This window comes from Phycodurus eques, chromosome 8 (genome assembly GCF_024500275.1).
Source record: "Phycodurus eques isolate BA_2022a chromosome 8, UOR_Pequ_1.1, whole genome shotgun sequence".
NCBI classification, from domain to species: Eukaryota; Metazoa; Chordata; class Actinopteri; order Syngnathiformes; family Syngnathidae; genus Phycodurus; species Phycodurus eques.
The window spans coordinates 21,683,650-21,700,801 of record NC_084532.1 but is presented as its reverse complement, the minus strand read 5'-3'; the positions used below and the strand labels follow the sequence as shown (position 1 = coordinate 21,700,801).

Sequence of the window (17,152 nt, the reverse complement as noted above, 5' to 3'; positions counted from 1 at the left end):
ATGTCTTTTCTTTCTAGCAGGTTCCTGTTCAGATTTTGTTAGACACAAAATATAGTGTGAAATAAAAAAAAAAATCTTAACTAAAACTGTTGAAGTGGTTAGAAAATCTTTTTTAAAAATAATCCTTTTTCATGAACATTCTTAAGCTGTATCTCACTACAATTGCAATAAGCTTTTTGATATAGTGGGGCTAGTATTTATACAGAAACTTATAAATAAATATTTTATTGTATTAGTCATAAAAATATGTAAAATATAAAGGTATAGTAAATTGTCATAATATATTTTCGTTGTATTTCCAATAATTCCACAACTTTTGAGGGACGTGGGAATTGCTTTTTTATTTACAGAAATATTAAACTCATAAAAACATGTATTAAGATAATGATAAAATACTGCTCATATTAGTACATAATGTGAAAATGTGCTTTTTCAAGCAGTACCCCACAATGTTGGTGTTAAAAAGACAAACATGTACTGTACATTTGATTGCCATCAATGGTTGACACTGGTTTTTAGTGTCAAATATACCTATTATATTATTGACACGTTTTGTAACGAGCGTTAATTCCCAAAAAAGAATTTAGCGGAACTATAATAAGCATTGAAATGACAGAAAACAAGATTTTCAAAAGCAGTTGCCCCCCTACCCCCCCACCTCATGTTCTGAAATGATCTAAAATGTTAATGTTTTACTGTCAATGCAAAATTTCTTTTTTTGAAGCCACATTGTTGCAGTGCTGCATGGTGATGATGCATGACGTCACGAGCATCCAGCAGAAGCATCCTCCTCCTCTTCCTCCTTGAGCCGCTACCACCCCCAGCGCCTGTGACCCTCTCGCCTCCGCAGTCCACAAGACCCTCCGCACCGGCCACCAACATGCGCTCCTGCTCGGGCTTGCTCGCGGTGCTCCTGGCGGCGCTCGCGGCCGCCGCGTCCTCCCCGGAGGCCTTCGACAACCAGCTGGGCGACATCGGCTACTGCAAGAAGCAATGCCAGCTCGCCGTCAAAAACAAAGGCCCTGCTAAAGTAAGGTATTAGAATGCGTGACTGATTGTGCAATTAGACAGATGCAATGTGAGGTTTGTGCGCATCTTAAGGAATGTTCGATTTGGAGCGTTTTTTTAAATTTTATTTTTATTGTATTTTGAGGGGGCATCCTGGTCACTTTGCCCAGGCCGAAAAATGAGCCGAGCATTGCGGGTAGAAGCGTGTCCGAGAGGCCGTTCGAAGCGCAGAGCACAAAAGGTTTTGCAACGCTCGATCATGTTTTTTTTTTTTTTTTTTTTTATTTTTCTCTCACCAACCCTCAGGTGTGGCCCTTGATCGCATCCTGCAGCGGGAACAATGGGCCCGCGAGCCCTGAGCGGAACACACCGTGCCCAGCACATTTGCAGGATATTAATAATTGAATAATTGAAACCGATAAACACCCTGATGTTGTTTGGGGTTTTCTGGAAACGCGGAAATGCAGCGGGGATGATGACAAGGCTGTTGTTGAGAACTGCATGGCGTGTCTCGCTCGTTCTGGCCACCAGAGGGTGCTGTTTCTCCGATTCAACGTTACATAGGAGCACATGTTGGCATTTTGCTGCAGATCCGAAGGAGACTACAACTTTATTATGAAAACCGCTTAGCATGTTAGCGTTTTATGAATTCTCATTACAAACCGTACTGGTGTACAGTGAATAATAATCTGCTTTCGGGTTTTTTGTCGTCAGGTGACTATCTCGTTAGAAAACCAACTGTTAAGATGTTAGAACTCTTGGTATGTTACCATTTGATCAGTTCGCATTCAATATACAGTGGTGCCTTGATATACGTGTTTAATCCGTTCCCTGACTACGCGCTTATCTCAAAACATGCATCTCAAATCATATTTCCCCATTGAGATGAATGGAAACGCACTTGTACTTGATTAGGGTTCGAGTACCGTTTGGTACTTCATTTTATGAATTCAGGTAAAAGAGTGCAGGTACTAGACTGACCTGGCAGCAATCCAGAAAATGGAAAATGTCTGGCGCATTATGAATTGCAAACTACGAGAAAGGACAGCAACTGAAGTTGTACATGGGAAAGAATTCCACCTCCAAATCTTTGGCAATTACTGTCCTCAGTTCCCAAACGCTTATTGAGTGTTGTTGAAAGGAAATGTGACGTAACACACTGGCAAACGTGCTCCTGTCTCAGCTTTTTGGGAATGTGTTGCAGGCATCAAATTCAAAATGAGTGAATATTTTCATAAACAATAATTAAGTTGATCAGTTTGAACATTAATGCTGGCGTTTGATCAATTCTCATGAGAAATAGTACATGACTACAGTGGACAATGTACAATCCTTAGCGAGCTGCCTTTGTGTTTTTTCTTGAATAGGGTTTAACATTTTAGCACCTGTGCAGGTTCTGTACTGTATATAGACTGAAAATCTTGGTAGGGTCCCCGTTGCTCCTCAGTAATGTCTTAAATGCGCTCATGTACATTATACACAGTATGTGACAACATGTGGTCTTTTTGTAGGAGTCCGTAATGAACGCCTGCCACCGCGGCTGTCGTCTCTACTCCATCTGCCAGTTTGTCAACGGCAACGCTGGCTTCAACACCAGCAAGGACGAGTGTCAGGGAGGTGAGCGGCTCCATCTGTGGCTCTCGGTTTGACTCGAAGGTCTTGTCACGTTTGTTGCCTTTTAGTTTAAGCAGGTGTGTCCAACTCATTTTAGTCGGCGGGCCACATTCACCGCAAATTTGATCTCTAGTGGGCCAGACCGGTATATCTGTGGCCTAATAAGCTACAAATAACGACAAATAAATTTTTGCCCATTTTTTGGTGTAAATAATTACAACTACATTTGGGAAAATATTCACATTTATTGATTATTATCTTGTTGCAACTCTTCAAATCATGAGCAATCTGAAAAAACTAAAATAAGTGCAATTTCAACAATATTATGAATCATTCTTTTCATTTACAGTTGCAACATACAGACCACAGTAAATCTATGAACTGTATGTGTCTTCTATCAAGCAACTTATTTAGAAATCATTTTCAATTTACATACATTTCCCCATCCATCTGGAAAACCTTAAAACTCTACGCTCTAGTACGACAACAGACAGTCAATTGACAGAGAACACTTTTGAGACATAGACATTGACAAAAAACTGAGCAATAAAGGGTTGCTAGTTATCTGATCTTCGTACTAGTCTGCACAAGCAATTAGCAAGCCATCTCCAACTATTAGCATGCATCAAATTAGATCGTAGCCCACGTCTAAGGAAAGAAGTGACTTTCATCTTTTCCTTGTCATGGGTCGCCACAGTGAGTCACTCGCATGATTTGTTTGTCCGACGTAACCCAACAGTTTTTAATAAACCCATATCCCGATTAACTTCACAAACTTGATACATGACATATAGATAGGCATTCCTTCTGCAGGAGTTAGGAGTCTATTTCTACATATGGATTGGACCGCCGCGCCAATCTTTTCTCATGTCCCGTCACGCGAGTCATAGAAACTTCCTGTTCCACGGTGCTTGTGTCAAACTAAAAGCATGAGTTTCAAAATGTATCAATTAACTAAAACCTGCCTGACGAGCGGAACAATGGCAGAGGGCCGGATCGGACCCCCTGATGGGTCGGCTCTGGCCCACAGGCCGTATGTATGACACCACGAGTTTACAAAAGCAGTTCCTTTGAATGTTACATTGTTGGAAGATGCCTGTGTTTCTTACGGTTACCTAGGAGTATCGACCTTAATTTGCTTACCTTAAGTTCTGTTAGTGCACCTTGGATTTACGAACAGGAAATTATTGAAATACAGTGGTCACCGGCATAATGCAAAACAATTTAAAAATTATGCCTCTCTTTTTGTGTGTTTCTTAGTGGAAATCAAACTTGCTTGTTGCTTTTTTTTAAAAAAGAGTCTCTCGAAACGTTGCTAAAGGTAATGACTAAGTTTGCAACACTGACTATAGTTTTGTAAACTAGCTCATTTCTGTCCACAGCCATGTTGTTAGTGTAAGCGATGCACTTTGACCTGCGGGGGGGGGGGGGGGGGGGAATCAGAAAAAAAAAAACATGTTTACTGATAAATTTGCTTTAATCGATAAACACGTTAGATTGTGTACCTAATGAAGTGTCCCTCCCTTTCCCGTCTCTGCTTATTCCTCTTGTGGATGCCCGCAGCTTGCCAGGAGGCTTATGTCAAACTTGTGGAGCAGGAGGCGTGCAGCACCGGCTGCGCCAGCCAGCCCTCGGAGCCCGAAATCAAGAGGAGGAAGGTGAGAGACCCTTCACACGTAGACACACAATCACGCAATCACAATCACGCACACGCAATGACAGAGATTTTCCCAGCAGCTCAAGGCCATGACCCTCCGCCCCAAGGTGCCTTCCATCATGGAGGCCGTGTCCAGTTGGTGCAACGACATCGTCAGCTCTGCCCAGAGCTTCATCTCCTCCACCTGGACCTTCTACCTGCAGGCCGACGATGGCAAGGTTGTCGTTTTTCAGGTAGCTTTTGGTTTTTCGTCCCGTTCAATTAAGCCACTCGGTGAACCCTCGCTATTCTGCCGCAATTGGGATTGAGCCCAGATTCGAATGGCAAAAATTCGTATTAATGTGTGTAGATTACTACAGATATGTTTTACTAGTCAAACAGTTTGCTCTGACCAACCAATCAGTGGACGGAAAAAAATCAAGGTTCCTCTCTATATGTGAATGTAAAACACAAATCGGTGGGGCTCCACCGTACATTATCAAGCATCTGGGCCAAAACCGCTCATTTTGGATTCAACGCATTCAGCGAGCAAAGACACGCGGAAGGACAACGCGTTTTCTCCGACAAAATCACAGCTCCTTAAAGTTATTTTAAGACACGCCACTTCCTCTCGCTGCTGTATTCCTGTTTCAAAAACCTCATGCACTCTTCTGCCATGAAATCCCTTATTTTTCTATGAGTAGATCTACCGGTATATGTGGAAGAACAACAAGCATTTACTATAATTAAACTAGCAAATATAAAGTTCCTGCAAGCCAGTGTTGTGTGTCGAAAAACTGCAGTAAAACAAAGAGAAGCAACAGTAAAAAAATGGGATCCGTCTTGCCTGCCAACCACAGCGTCCAAACTCAAGAGAACTGCAGAATGCAATTTGGGCTCCGTAATTAAAGGACTGACTAGGAGAAGTTCGACGTTACCTCATATAGAGACACAGACGCCGCAAATGTTTTTTTAAAATTTTTTATTCTTTTTATTCATTTGTAGACCGTGATGGATGTTTGCTTTTTTGCGGTGCTGGCATGCTGGCTGAAACAGAAACACGACGTCGGGCTCCGACGGGCTGTGAGAAGACTGTGTGCTGACTTAAGTTGTAAATGTTGTTCTGTGGTGGTGTTGTGTACAGCGAGAAAAAAAACAACAACAAAGAATTGTCTTTTTAGTTTTGAGGGTGTCCATTAACTCTCTTTACATATAAATCATTCAATTAAAAAAGCAAGTGAATAGACACATCTGTAGAAATTACAGTAAACTTCCATTATATAGGGACTGAGGAGACGGTCACAACGTCTGAGTAAGCTGCAGTAACGTTAGTCGTTTTTCACAGAGGATAAAAAATGTATGCCTGTGAGTATTATGTTGTTTGTCATGCTGACGTTTGTGTTCAAATATCGATTGCCTGAAGGGTTACAACACCGATGCGATATGTTAGCCCATCTATGGCAATTTTCATTGTTTGTTAGCATTAAGCTGAGGGGGCTGTCCTAAGCTATGTGGTTGTTTTAAAAATGTGTAATTCCCCTTGGTGGTGTACAAGTGCACTACATCATACTGAGAGCTGTTTCTAATATTTTGGTTATTTAGCTGCACAAGAAAGACCTCTGAAACAAAAGTTGTGGGTGGCGAGAGTATGCACTCTACAAAAAGTGTTTTTGTGTGTGTGCGCGCGTGCGTTGCTGAAGGCATCAACAGCGTTGCCACCGCTGACTGTGGCCGCTGTAAGGCGAGCGCAGCGGCGAGGCAAGAAAAAAAAATCCTCTTTTAATGATGTCTCCAGGGGAAAACGCAGACACGGATCACACAATAGAGCGCCCAGTAGTGCAGCACTGATGTTCTGTGATGGCTAGAAAGAAAAAAAACTTCTTATGACATTCAATGCAGTTGAAATGCTATTAAAGGAGACGTATTATGTTTTTATTTTATGTATTTATTTATTTTTTACAATTTAAAACAGTCCCCGTGTGTTTTAACACACACACTTTCACTAAAATGCACCCTATTTCTTGTCTTGCTGAAATTAGCTAGTTAGCTATCCCTTATCGTGCCCTATATACTGCTGGGCCAGTGGCAAGTCTGGCATTCGTTACCCTGACGACCATGGGGCGGAGTCTCCATATGAGACCCGACGGACATTTTAGTCTTGCCATTGAAAGTGGTTCTGGATCTTCACCCTGCCCAATTTATCAACAATAACTGTAACCTAACTGTAACTAGATAATTGTAGCTGACTGTAACTAAAGCAAAGTTAGCAAAAAAATGTCAGGAAAAGCCTACTTGAACATCTGAGCTTGAAACTATTTTGGATTAATCAGAGAGACTTAAAATGGCGGCAGGTGTGCGCTGACTCCCATTTCACAAGTTTGAATTTGATGGGTTAATTGTAAACACAACAACAGCTCCAATTATTAAAGGGTGTGCACAGTTGTGCAACCACAATATTTTAAGGATTTATTTTTACCTCATCTCTTGAAAATATATATATATATTTTTTCAATTGATTTGTAGAGGTTATAGGTCACATTAATGGTGGAAAAAATATATAACTGATTTATAACGGTCTCCTTTTTTTCCCCACAAAAGCTTGGGCATTTGAGCAGGGGTGTGCAGACTTTTTCTATCCACTGTATATCCACCAAGTTTGGTTTCCTCTTCGTTCTTCATCTTCAGTGCTTGGACGTCACCTTCATGCATGCTAATGACTGTCCGAGTCTCATCTTCGTCGTCCTCTTCCTCAGAGCCAACCTGAGCTGGAGTACTCTCTCCCCGAGCTGCAGGCTCCTCGCTCCAACATGGCCGACAGCCCCTGGCCGCAGGTGCACTCGCACACGCAGAAACCTCATGGTGAGCGCGCACAAACACACTGCTGTCAAACTTCAGTTTTTTTCCCAGACACACCCCTTGAAAAAAACTCTGACTTTTTTTTTTTTTTTTGTAAAATGTAAAAACACCAATCTTAAAAATCATTTATTCCTTTGAGAAGCCATATGTTTTTCTAGAAAAACAAGTCATACATAATAAGTTCGTTTTGTAAAGTATTGTTTTTTTCTGAAAAAAAATTCCGATATTATTTATATAATATTGAGTAGACCTCCATAGAGTGACTCACTAACATGGACTTGAAAATTACATGATGGTTTCAAAACATTACAAGCTCTATTTTCCTGATTTTCATGCAAGCACAAGGTTCGCTATGCACGTTAGCGAATTTGGCGGTCTGTAATTTCCTCCCAAGCCAACCTTAATGTCATTTGTCCTTGGAGGTCTACTTGCATTTCCGGTTTCGTTTTATCCATCCATCCATTTTCCGTACTGCTTTATCCTCACAAAGGTCGCGGGCGTGCTGGAGCCCATCCCAGCTATCTTCGGGCGAGAGGCGGGGTGTTTTTTTTTTAATTAAAAAAAAAAAAATTTTAAAACAACTTTGTTTTTCTACCTTTGCACCTTTAAAAAAAAAAAAAAAAAAAACTTTATTCTTGTAAATATCACTAGTATCTATAAAAAAATCAATGCTCTTCATGTTATATTATAAATTTTGTTTTGAAATTAATCAGATTTCTTTTTTGTAATGTTATCTTAAAATGTACTGTATTCCTGTAATATTACAAATTTAATGTACAAAAAAAAATCTACTTTGTTCTCGTACGTTTTATCCCAGAAAGTACTGATAACAATTTAAAATAAAATTACAAACCTTTTTCTTGAAAGAAATTGCCTTATTCTCGTAGTATAACGAGTTTTATCTATGAAAAAAAAAACTTAATTCTTGTAGTACTACAAATTTCTTAAAAAAAAATAAAATAAAATTGAAAAAAGTACAGCTTTTCTCTTGAAAAAAACATTTGTATTCTTGTAAAATTAAAACTTTTTGGGGACTAAAAATTCAGCTTTATTGTTGTAAAATTACAATACTTTTTGTCTATTTCCCCTCCCCATTTTTCTCAGAAAGATGGCCACTATTCATAAAAGATTACGACCTTTAGTCTGGAGAAAAAACACAACTTTATTATTAAAGATATAATAATTATTATTATTTTTTAAACAGGTGTGAGGGGGCGTGGCGAGAAAGCGGGAGCCAAAGCGGGAAGCAGAGGCAAACATCAGGTCCAGCGCACCGACGACTCCGCCGCCTCGGCCGAGCACGACTTCCTGGGCTGCATGTCCAGGTGAGCCGAGATTGATGATATGTATAGCGTGTATATGACGCATTAATTTTCATCTTCAAATGCTCTCGTATCTCGCTCGTGTTCAGGCGTTCGGGTCTTCCCCGATGGATTTTGGCGGCGTGCCTCTTCCTGTCCATCATGGTCATGCTGTGGCTCAGCTGCGCCAGCCTGGTCACCGCACCCGACCAGCACATCAAGGCGCAGGTACGACGTCTTTGAGTGCAACCAGGTGCATTTCTATCACAGTTAAAGAAGGAATGAATGTCAATCACCTTAGTCTCCATTGGTCATTAAAGTTGGGTCTTGAATGTCTTATTCATTTGATGTCTTAACATTAACAGTGATTCACTTTTTGTTTTTTTTTGTTTAAAAGTGACACATCTCACATTACAGTCACTGAGAACAAAAGTCGGCTAACACCATTTTGTCATTTTGCAGGAGAGTGATTTAACGTTTTATGACTTTAATAAAAATCTGGGGATTTTATATCTTGGTGATTTATATGACAGTGATTACTTCTTCTGGATTCTTGTTTATACAGATGTTGAGTTTGAGTTTTGGCATTGTTTTAATTTTTTTTTTCTTACAGTAATCATAATAATAATAATAAAAGGTTTGTGGTCTAAAGGTCGCATATTTTGGCTACGTAGACCTCCATAGAGTGACTCACTAACATGGACTTAGTATAAAACTGTCAATTTCATAAAAAAAAAAAAATACCTTGGTTTTGTCATACGAGTGTCCAGAACAGGCCACTCTGACAGCTACTTCTGTTTGACCCAGTTTTGTATCAGCTTTGTCCATATTTTGTATCAGCTTTGTCCACATCCCAAAACCATGCATTAATGGGAGACTCTAAATTGCCCGTAGGTGTGAATGCGAGTGCAAATGGTTGTTTGTTTGTATGTGCCCTGCGATTGGCTGGCAACCAGTTCAGGGTGTACCCCGCCTCCTGCCCGATGATAGCTGGGATAGGCTCCAGCACGCCCGCGACCCTAGTGAGGAGAAGCGGCTCAGAAAATGGATGGATGGATGGATGGATGGATGGATAAAACTAAACCTCGAGGAAGTTAACCCACTGTTGTTCCCAGTGACTCATTAGGATTACAAATTTGTCATAGAAAAGTTGAGAATTGAGTCTTTTATATTTATTACAAAGTGAGATGCTTAAGAAGATGGAATAGTCCATTACATGAGAAGGCAGAGGGGAGCACTGGAAACAATCATGATAGATGAAGCATTTTGGTGTGTTTTTAAGAGCGGGAATTAAGTCCTAATTGCTATAAATTGAAGTTAACTTTATTAATTAGTTTTTATGAGACGTTTGGGGGTCCCTGGAAATTTGAGCCTAATGTTAACACAATGCAAAAAAACCCTGATAAAGACAGCCTAACATTGATGGTGTAGTAGTTATAACCCTTTTTACTAATATTTTAACACAAGCAGTGCAGCTAAACATGTAGACAGACAATATACCAACACCCATAAGCATATATTTTTTATCTGCGATGAAAAAAACAATAATATTACTGTACATTACTGAGCATTCTAGTAACTTACCTGCGGTCACCGTCTATTCGTAGCTGAGCATCAACGGTGACAACGCGTTCCTGGACGACAATCGGGTGAAGGGGAATCCGTACCACCTGAGCCCGCTGCTGGCCGTCAGCGTCAAGTCGCCGGCGGCCGAGGACAGCCAGGAGGCCGGGCCTCTGCCGGTCAAGGTGGACCTCGACAAGACGCGCGTCTAGAAACTTTTGGGATTCCTTTCACTCAGTCACTTGATTTTTTTAAAAAAAAAATTTTTATTTTTAAATTTTTTTTTTTTTATTTATTTATTTTTAAAAGGAGCACGTCACTCTCCAAATCATTTTACACCATTAATACTCCCTGTGGATGTTAATTTGATTGCACGGCCTGTCTGAGCGCTAGCATCTCTTTTCTAAATTGATTTCATATCATTTCGAAATTGATGTCACGTTGACTTTGACACCGAATCACAGTCGTGAGGCAATCAAGTAGAGAGAAACAAAGCCAGGTGCAGAACTCACCTTTGTACTCATGGAGCGCGACCTCGGAATGTGTCGTTGAAATGAACAGGAAGTATTGTATTTCTTCTGAATGATTGAAGTGCCATGCAAAGTCATTGAGCTGCTTGTAATATACAGTACATTGTAACCGAGACATAAGAGTATTATTTACCAAGGATTATCAGAGCCGCACTGAAAATAAAACACACGTACTAAGAGAGACTCATAAAGTTGTATTTTTCAAGAAGGAGGTCAGTATTATTATTATTTTTTAAGTAAAGGAATAGCTTTTTTTAAATCGAGGGGGGGGAGGGGGGGGAATCACACACAAAAAAATTACTTTTTCTTGAAAAAAAAAAGTAACATTCTCGCACAAAGTAATATTTTTGTCATGAATTGAACTTTTTTGGAAGCGGATTTTCCCCCCTCAGTTTTTCGGGGAGAAAAGTCAGATATCTTTTCAGCAATTTTTTTGTTTGTTTTGAAATTACATTTTTTTTGCAGGAAAAATTCCTACTACTTCAAGACTGACATATTTTTCTTGAAAGAAAATGCATCATATTAAGAAAAAAAGATGACTTTATCCTTTTAATTTTACATGTTTTTACTTATTGAACTTTTTCTGTAACAAAACAAAACAAATCCAACCTTTTATTTAAAAGTAAGACGACAAAAAAAAATTACTTTTTTTTTTAAAGAAAAATCTGACTATTCGCATAATAGATATTCTATCTAATAAAAAGTCTAAGTTCTTGTATCTTTGTTTTTTTCCCTCATAAAATAAAATTTTCAGTAGGTGTTTGACCTTGAAAAATGTATGTTTAAAAAAAAAAAAAAAAAAAAAAAAAAAGAAAATACTCATTTTCCAAACAGTGAGACTTTTTTCACCCAAGATAGAAAAAGTCCCAATTTTTCCAGAATGCTAAAGCTTAATTTTGTAAAAAATCTGACTTCTTGTTTTTTATGACTTTATTCACACAATTTTAAGTTTTATCTTTAAAAAAAAAAAACTTCATTTGTGTAACCTTTCAACTTCTTCCCTTTAAAAAAAAACAACACATATTTCGTCAGATTTCTTTCTAAAATAAAAAACCCAGACTTTATCCTCTTAATATTCAGGATTTTACCAAAATAAATTTGATCCGTTCTTATAAAATGAAGACGATAAAAAAACATCATGGTAAAATAAAAGTCAAACAATATGACTTTCTTCGAGAAAAAAAACCTTCTTTTTTTCTCTCTCAGAAAAATCTGATTATTCACCCAAAATTACAACCTTTCGATCTCGAAAAAACCAAATTTTGATTCTTGTCCAATTACACCTTTATTCTCATAACCTTGCAACTTTTTTTTCCTCTCATAGTAGCGTTATTTTTTTCTTGTCAGTGTGGCCCTAATAGCCCTTGGCAATTCTTGTGTATTTATGACGACAATGAGCTGTTTGAAGTACCGTATACTGTACGTGCCATGTGCTTTCTAAGTCAACAGCCGACTATTTTGTATGTCCCCTGTGCACACAGTGTACTACATACAAAAAGACATCTTTTGTCATGGAGCCCAGTCGGACAGAGCTCGAGACTTTCCGTTCTTTGTGCTTTTTGCAGTCCTGTAGCGCTCTTGGAATCCCCCAAATAAAGCGTGCATGCCGAGTCAAGCTTTGATAGTTGAATCCTGATCGCCCGACGCTCCCCGAAGGCCCGGCTCGCCTCCGCTGTAGATTTGTGACCTTTTTTTTGTGTGCTCCTCTTTACTGTAAACATGATTAGAACATGTATTATAACAAGAATAATAATGATAATAGTAAGGAATGCCGATATCATCAGAAGGACTTTTCAACAGCAACAACAAAAGCCATTTAATCTAACGTGAGCATATATCCCCCAAAAAAATATGATGTGAATTTACAACTGTTGTGTTGTTTCCTTTTTACTGCTCAGTTCATTTACAATGAAACAATAATTGCAACATAATGAATAAAGTGTTTTCATGGACAAAAACAAAGACGTATGTGTACATTTTTGGAAGGGGGCTTCAAACGGTCATCTTGTGTGTGATTTGCTTTTTCTTTGGCTTTTTTGTATTTCATAATTCTCACAGAAGGGTGCAAGTGATGGTGGTCATAAGACGGGATACGACTAATTCCTGCAATACCAAATATTGCTACAATACATTATTGCCCTCCAAACGCTCTAGAAGAGCCATAATAGTTTAAACTGGAATGGAATAGTTTTGTTGTTGTTTTTAGGGAACACACACAATATTGAACAAATATTAAGCAATTTTTTCCCAGGACAAACTCAGAAAACTCAAAATGTTGTTTTACCATTTTAAGAACAGTTGTATTTAAACTTCATTAAGTCCTGTTTTCTGAGAAAAATGTCATTTATAGTCATTTTACAAGTAATAAGTAATAACTTTTTCATCAAAAAGTAATAATCCTACAAATAATAACTAAAGGAGGCGTGTGGTTTTCGTCCTGGCCGTGGAACAGTGGACCAGCTCCACACCCTCGGCAGGGTGGAGGAAGTGGCTGGGGAGAGGGAAGTCCGGGCATCCGTGCTAAAGCTACTGCCCCCGCAACCCGGCCTCGGATAAGCGGGAGAAAATGGATGGATGGATCGATCTCATTATGAGGATGTCAACAGATCTTTCCAGAAAAAAATATTTTTCAAGTATAGTTGCATTTCCTCAAGAAAAAAAGTCCTATCTTTCAAGACAAGTCATTATCGTACAGCTAATCGGTATTCTTCTTTTTCTTTTTTTTTTTAGACTAAAAAGGAAATGTGCAATAGATGTAATTAAAAAATACATAATACTATGAGATTAGTCGTATTTTTCCCCCAGAAACAAGTACTACCTCCCCCCCAAAAAAGCTTATTTTTAAGAAGAGTTGTGTTTTGGGAAAAAGAATGCATAATATCACAAATAGTCATATTATTTCCCCCAAAAACAAAGCTTTTAGAGAAATGTATTTTTTTTTTTACAACAAACTCATATTTTTAAAGAACTCATATTTTTAAAGAAAAAGTCAGTGTTACAATGGTAGTCTTTTTCTTAAGTGATAATTGTACAAGTAATCATAGTATTATTTTTTTTTAGACAAATGCATAATGTTAGGAGAATAATCATATTTTCTTCCAGAATAAACAGTATTTTTTTCCAGGAAAATATTTTTTTCAAGAGTTGCAATTTTTTTCCTAAGAAAAAAAATTAAATAAGTCCTATTTTTTGATAAAAAAAAGTCACAATCCTAATAAGTAATAATAAAAAAGCATAATGTGACAATAAAGTTATATTCCAAAAAAAAGTTATAAGTATTGTTTTGTTTTTGTTTATTCAAAAAAGTGCGTAGTATAATGACAATAAAGTCATATTCTTTTCTAAGAAAAACTTACAGAAAAATATGAGGTTTTTTTTCAGAATAGTTGTTTTTTTTATGACAAAACAAGCTGCAATTTTCTACAAGCAATAAGGTTTGTTTTTAAATTTGGGGAATAAAATGTGTAATATTATGAGAATAAAGTTATATTTTACCCCAAGAAAAAAAGTCATAATCTTGTAAGAATAAAGTCCTGTTTCATTTGAGGGGAAAAAAAGCTTAATATTATGAGAATAAAGTCATATTTTTCCAGAAAAAAAGGATAGCATTTTCTAGGATTTTTTCTTTTTTTCAACAATAAAGTTGGGGTTATTTTCGATGAAAAATGCAAATGATTACCAGAATAAAGAAAGAAAAACTGCAATTTTTTAGAGAATAAAGTCGGATTTTCCCCAGTAAAAAAGAAATACATTGTGATAAGGTGTGTGTGTTGCAAATAAATTAAATCTTACGTTTTTCATTATACTTATGACCTACAACTAGAAGTATTTTGCTCTCAAAATCTAGTTACGTCCTGTCCTACCAGACGTTTTTTCCCCCTTGACAACCTTTTAGTTGCAATACTTCTTCTGTCCACTTGGTGTCAGCAAAGACTGGCCATTTCTTTCCGAAGGTCAGTTCCATTTAGAGCAGTGTTTCCCAACCTTTGTTGAGCCATGGCGCATATCTTACCCCACAAAAAAATAAAATAAAATAAAAATGTCATAAGACAACCATGGAATAAAAGCAAAATACATACGCAGGTATATATTGTACAGAGATGGCAACAACTAGATACTCTTGTTAATTGTACCTTCCGCCATCTAGTGGAGGAACATTTAAATGTTCTGCCTGTCACTTTTGCTGGCATCGATGGATGAAACAAAGGTTAAAAAAATAATAACTTTCGGAAAATTTATTTTGTTATTACTATATTACACTAGTCGTCCCTGGGTTATTACACGAGTGCTCCATTGTAAAGACATAGTTACTATTATGTGTTGTTTTTGTTTAATTTACAAAAACATAATAATAATCATTCATACATACAAACATATATACATATGTACACACACATTCAGTGAATATAAAAGTCTACACACCCCTGTTCAAATGCCAGGTTTTTTTGCGATATAAAAAATGAGACCAAGATAAATCCTTTCAAAACAACTTTCGACCATTATGACCTATAGCCTGTACAAGTCAACAGTAAAAAAATATATAATAAACAACTGAGATAATGTGGTTGCATAAGTGTGCACACCCTCTTATAAAAGGGATGTGGCTGTGTTCAGAATGAACCAATCACATTTTAGCTCATTTTACATTGGAGTCAGTACCCAGTGCCACTATTTAAAGTTCGTCTGATTACCCTCACATAAAGTTGAGCTGTTTTAGTAGGCTTTTGTTGTCTTTGCTTTGCTTTCTTGCAGAAGCAGATTTATTTGTTTTTGCGAAAACTGACTGCTATTTGGAACTGTTCCTAATTCCTTATACGTCCACAATGGCCCCATTTCCAACTGAAGAAAATCAGCCCAAAAGCATGATGCCGCCACCACCATGCTTCACTGTCGATATGAGCCGTAGTTGTGTTCGCCAAACATACTTTTTGGAATTACGGCCAAAAGGTTCAACCTTGGTTTGATCGGACCATAACACAGTTTCCCACATGCATTTGGGAGATTTCAAGTCAAAGTGTGGTAGTAGTAGTAGTAGTAGTAGTAGTGTACTTGTCACCGGCCCCTTAGTGGTGTAGTTACCGCTTTAGCGCTCATCTCTACATTATTTATCCGTATCTGCTCAAGTGAAGTGTGTAAAGTGAGTTGTTGTGTTGAACGCAGGTCAACGAAGGTGTCACAGTAGCACATCGTATTTTTCACAGACGCAAACGACCTCTCGCCACCTCCCTCAGTGGTTGTTTGCAAGGGAAAAATAAACACACTTTACGGACACACGTCACATGAGCTGACGTTTATGAGCGGAGCGTGTACTTTGAACACTCGCGTCGAATCCCGACAGCTGCAGTCAACACTCTGTCATCGTTTGCTTTTCCTGACTCGCCACAAGCAGGGCCAGCGACCCCAGGATGCTAAAGGGATGACGTCATTGTGTCCGAGCAAGAACCCGATTCATTTTGAAAGTACCTGAGACTTGTTCTCCATATGTTGTTGTTTGTTATATATTTATATTTCATTATTAAGGATAACATTACAATGACTTAAATGAAAATTAAAAAATGACAATGATAAATGTATAATAGAAATATAATAGCATTGTCCTAAAAATCATGAATATATATATATATATATATATAGAAATGGATGTACATTTGATATCATACAAAATTAAATGTAAAATATGCTCTAAAGCAAAGATTTTATCAATAATAATGTAATACTGAATTGACAAGAAATACATTTTATATAAAATAAATACATTAAAAATACTACAAATTTAAACTAAATAAATCATTTAGAAGAAATATGAATACTGAAATGGAATATCTGGATGACAAAAAAAATAAAAAACATATAAGTCGAATAAGTTTCAGAAGAGACAAATATTAAAATAATTTTCAAATATTAAAATAATGACCACACTTAATTAAACATTTAGCTGAAAATAATAAATGTAAACAACTATACATGCATAACATGCACAAATAAAATAATACAAATATTAATATTATATTATTTCTCTAAATATAATGTAAGTATATAATGTTATCAACAAATGAAAACGTTTAATTAGTTCCAATACATCAAATAATATTCGTTCGTTATATTCGATATGCAGTTCATATCTGTGCTTATAGGTGATATTTTACAGTCTTTATTGAACATATACAAAAACAAATCAAAGTCGGCTATAAAACAAAGATGGAAAAAAAGAACAGAAAAAAGCAATAATTAACAAAAGGAATGCATGTTTTGCACATGAACGTGAAATATATTTGTTTAAACTATTAATCTACTTACATGAAACACGAGGCGCTTCAGCTAGTTGCCTAAAATCAGTAAAGTCAAAAGTTGCATTTAAACGGAGTGGATAAATTGAGTACAAGCTACTTAATTCACAATTTTTTAACCATTATGTTAACACGAGTAATTACATGTATAATACTAATAATAATATGTAGAGCAGAGCAAGCCATGCCTTGCCACGCTCAGTGTAGTGTCCCCCATCACAAACAGGGGGCGCTATGCATCCACTCAGCTTGGATTTCATTATCCTTATTTATTATCACTATTCTTATTATTCCAATGTGATTGTGCACTGTGCAGCTCTTATCTGAACTCGCACTGAAAGTCACCTGCAATTGAAA

At 37.3% G+C, this 17,152-nt stretch overlaps 1 protein-coding gene across 1 annotated transcript; it reads left to right on the top strand.

The window, feature by feature from the left end:
* Window positions 1-313: 313 nt before the first annotated feature.
* On the top strand, window positions 314-10,788 carry tmem59l (transmembrane protein 59-like). Its single transcript, XM_061684733.1, has 8 exons — window positions 314-1,030; window positions 2,520-2,625; window positions 4,186-4,280; window positions 4,360-4,512; window positions 7,012-7,117; window positions 8,319-8,439; window positions 8,526-8,643; window positions 10,023-10,788. The coding sequence occupies exons 1-8, from the start codon at window positions 758-760 to the stop codon at window positions 10,188-10,190; spliced, it is 1,140 nt and encodes a 379-aa protein (XP_061540717.1). The 5' UTR covers window positions 314-757; the 3' UTR covers window positions 10,191-10,788.
* The last annotated feature ends 6,364 nt before the right edge of the window (window positions 10,789-17,152 follow it).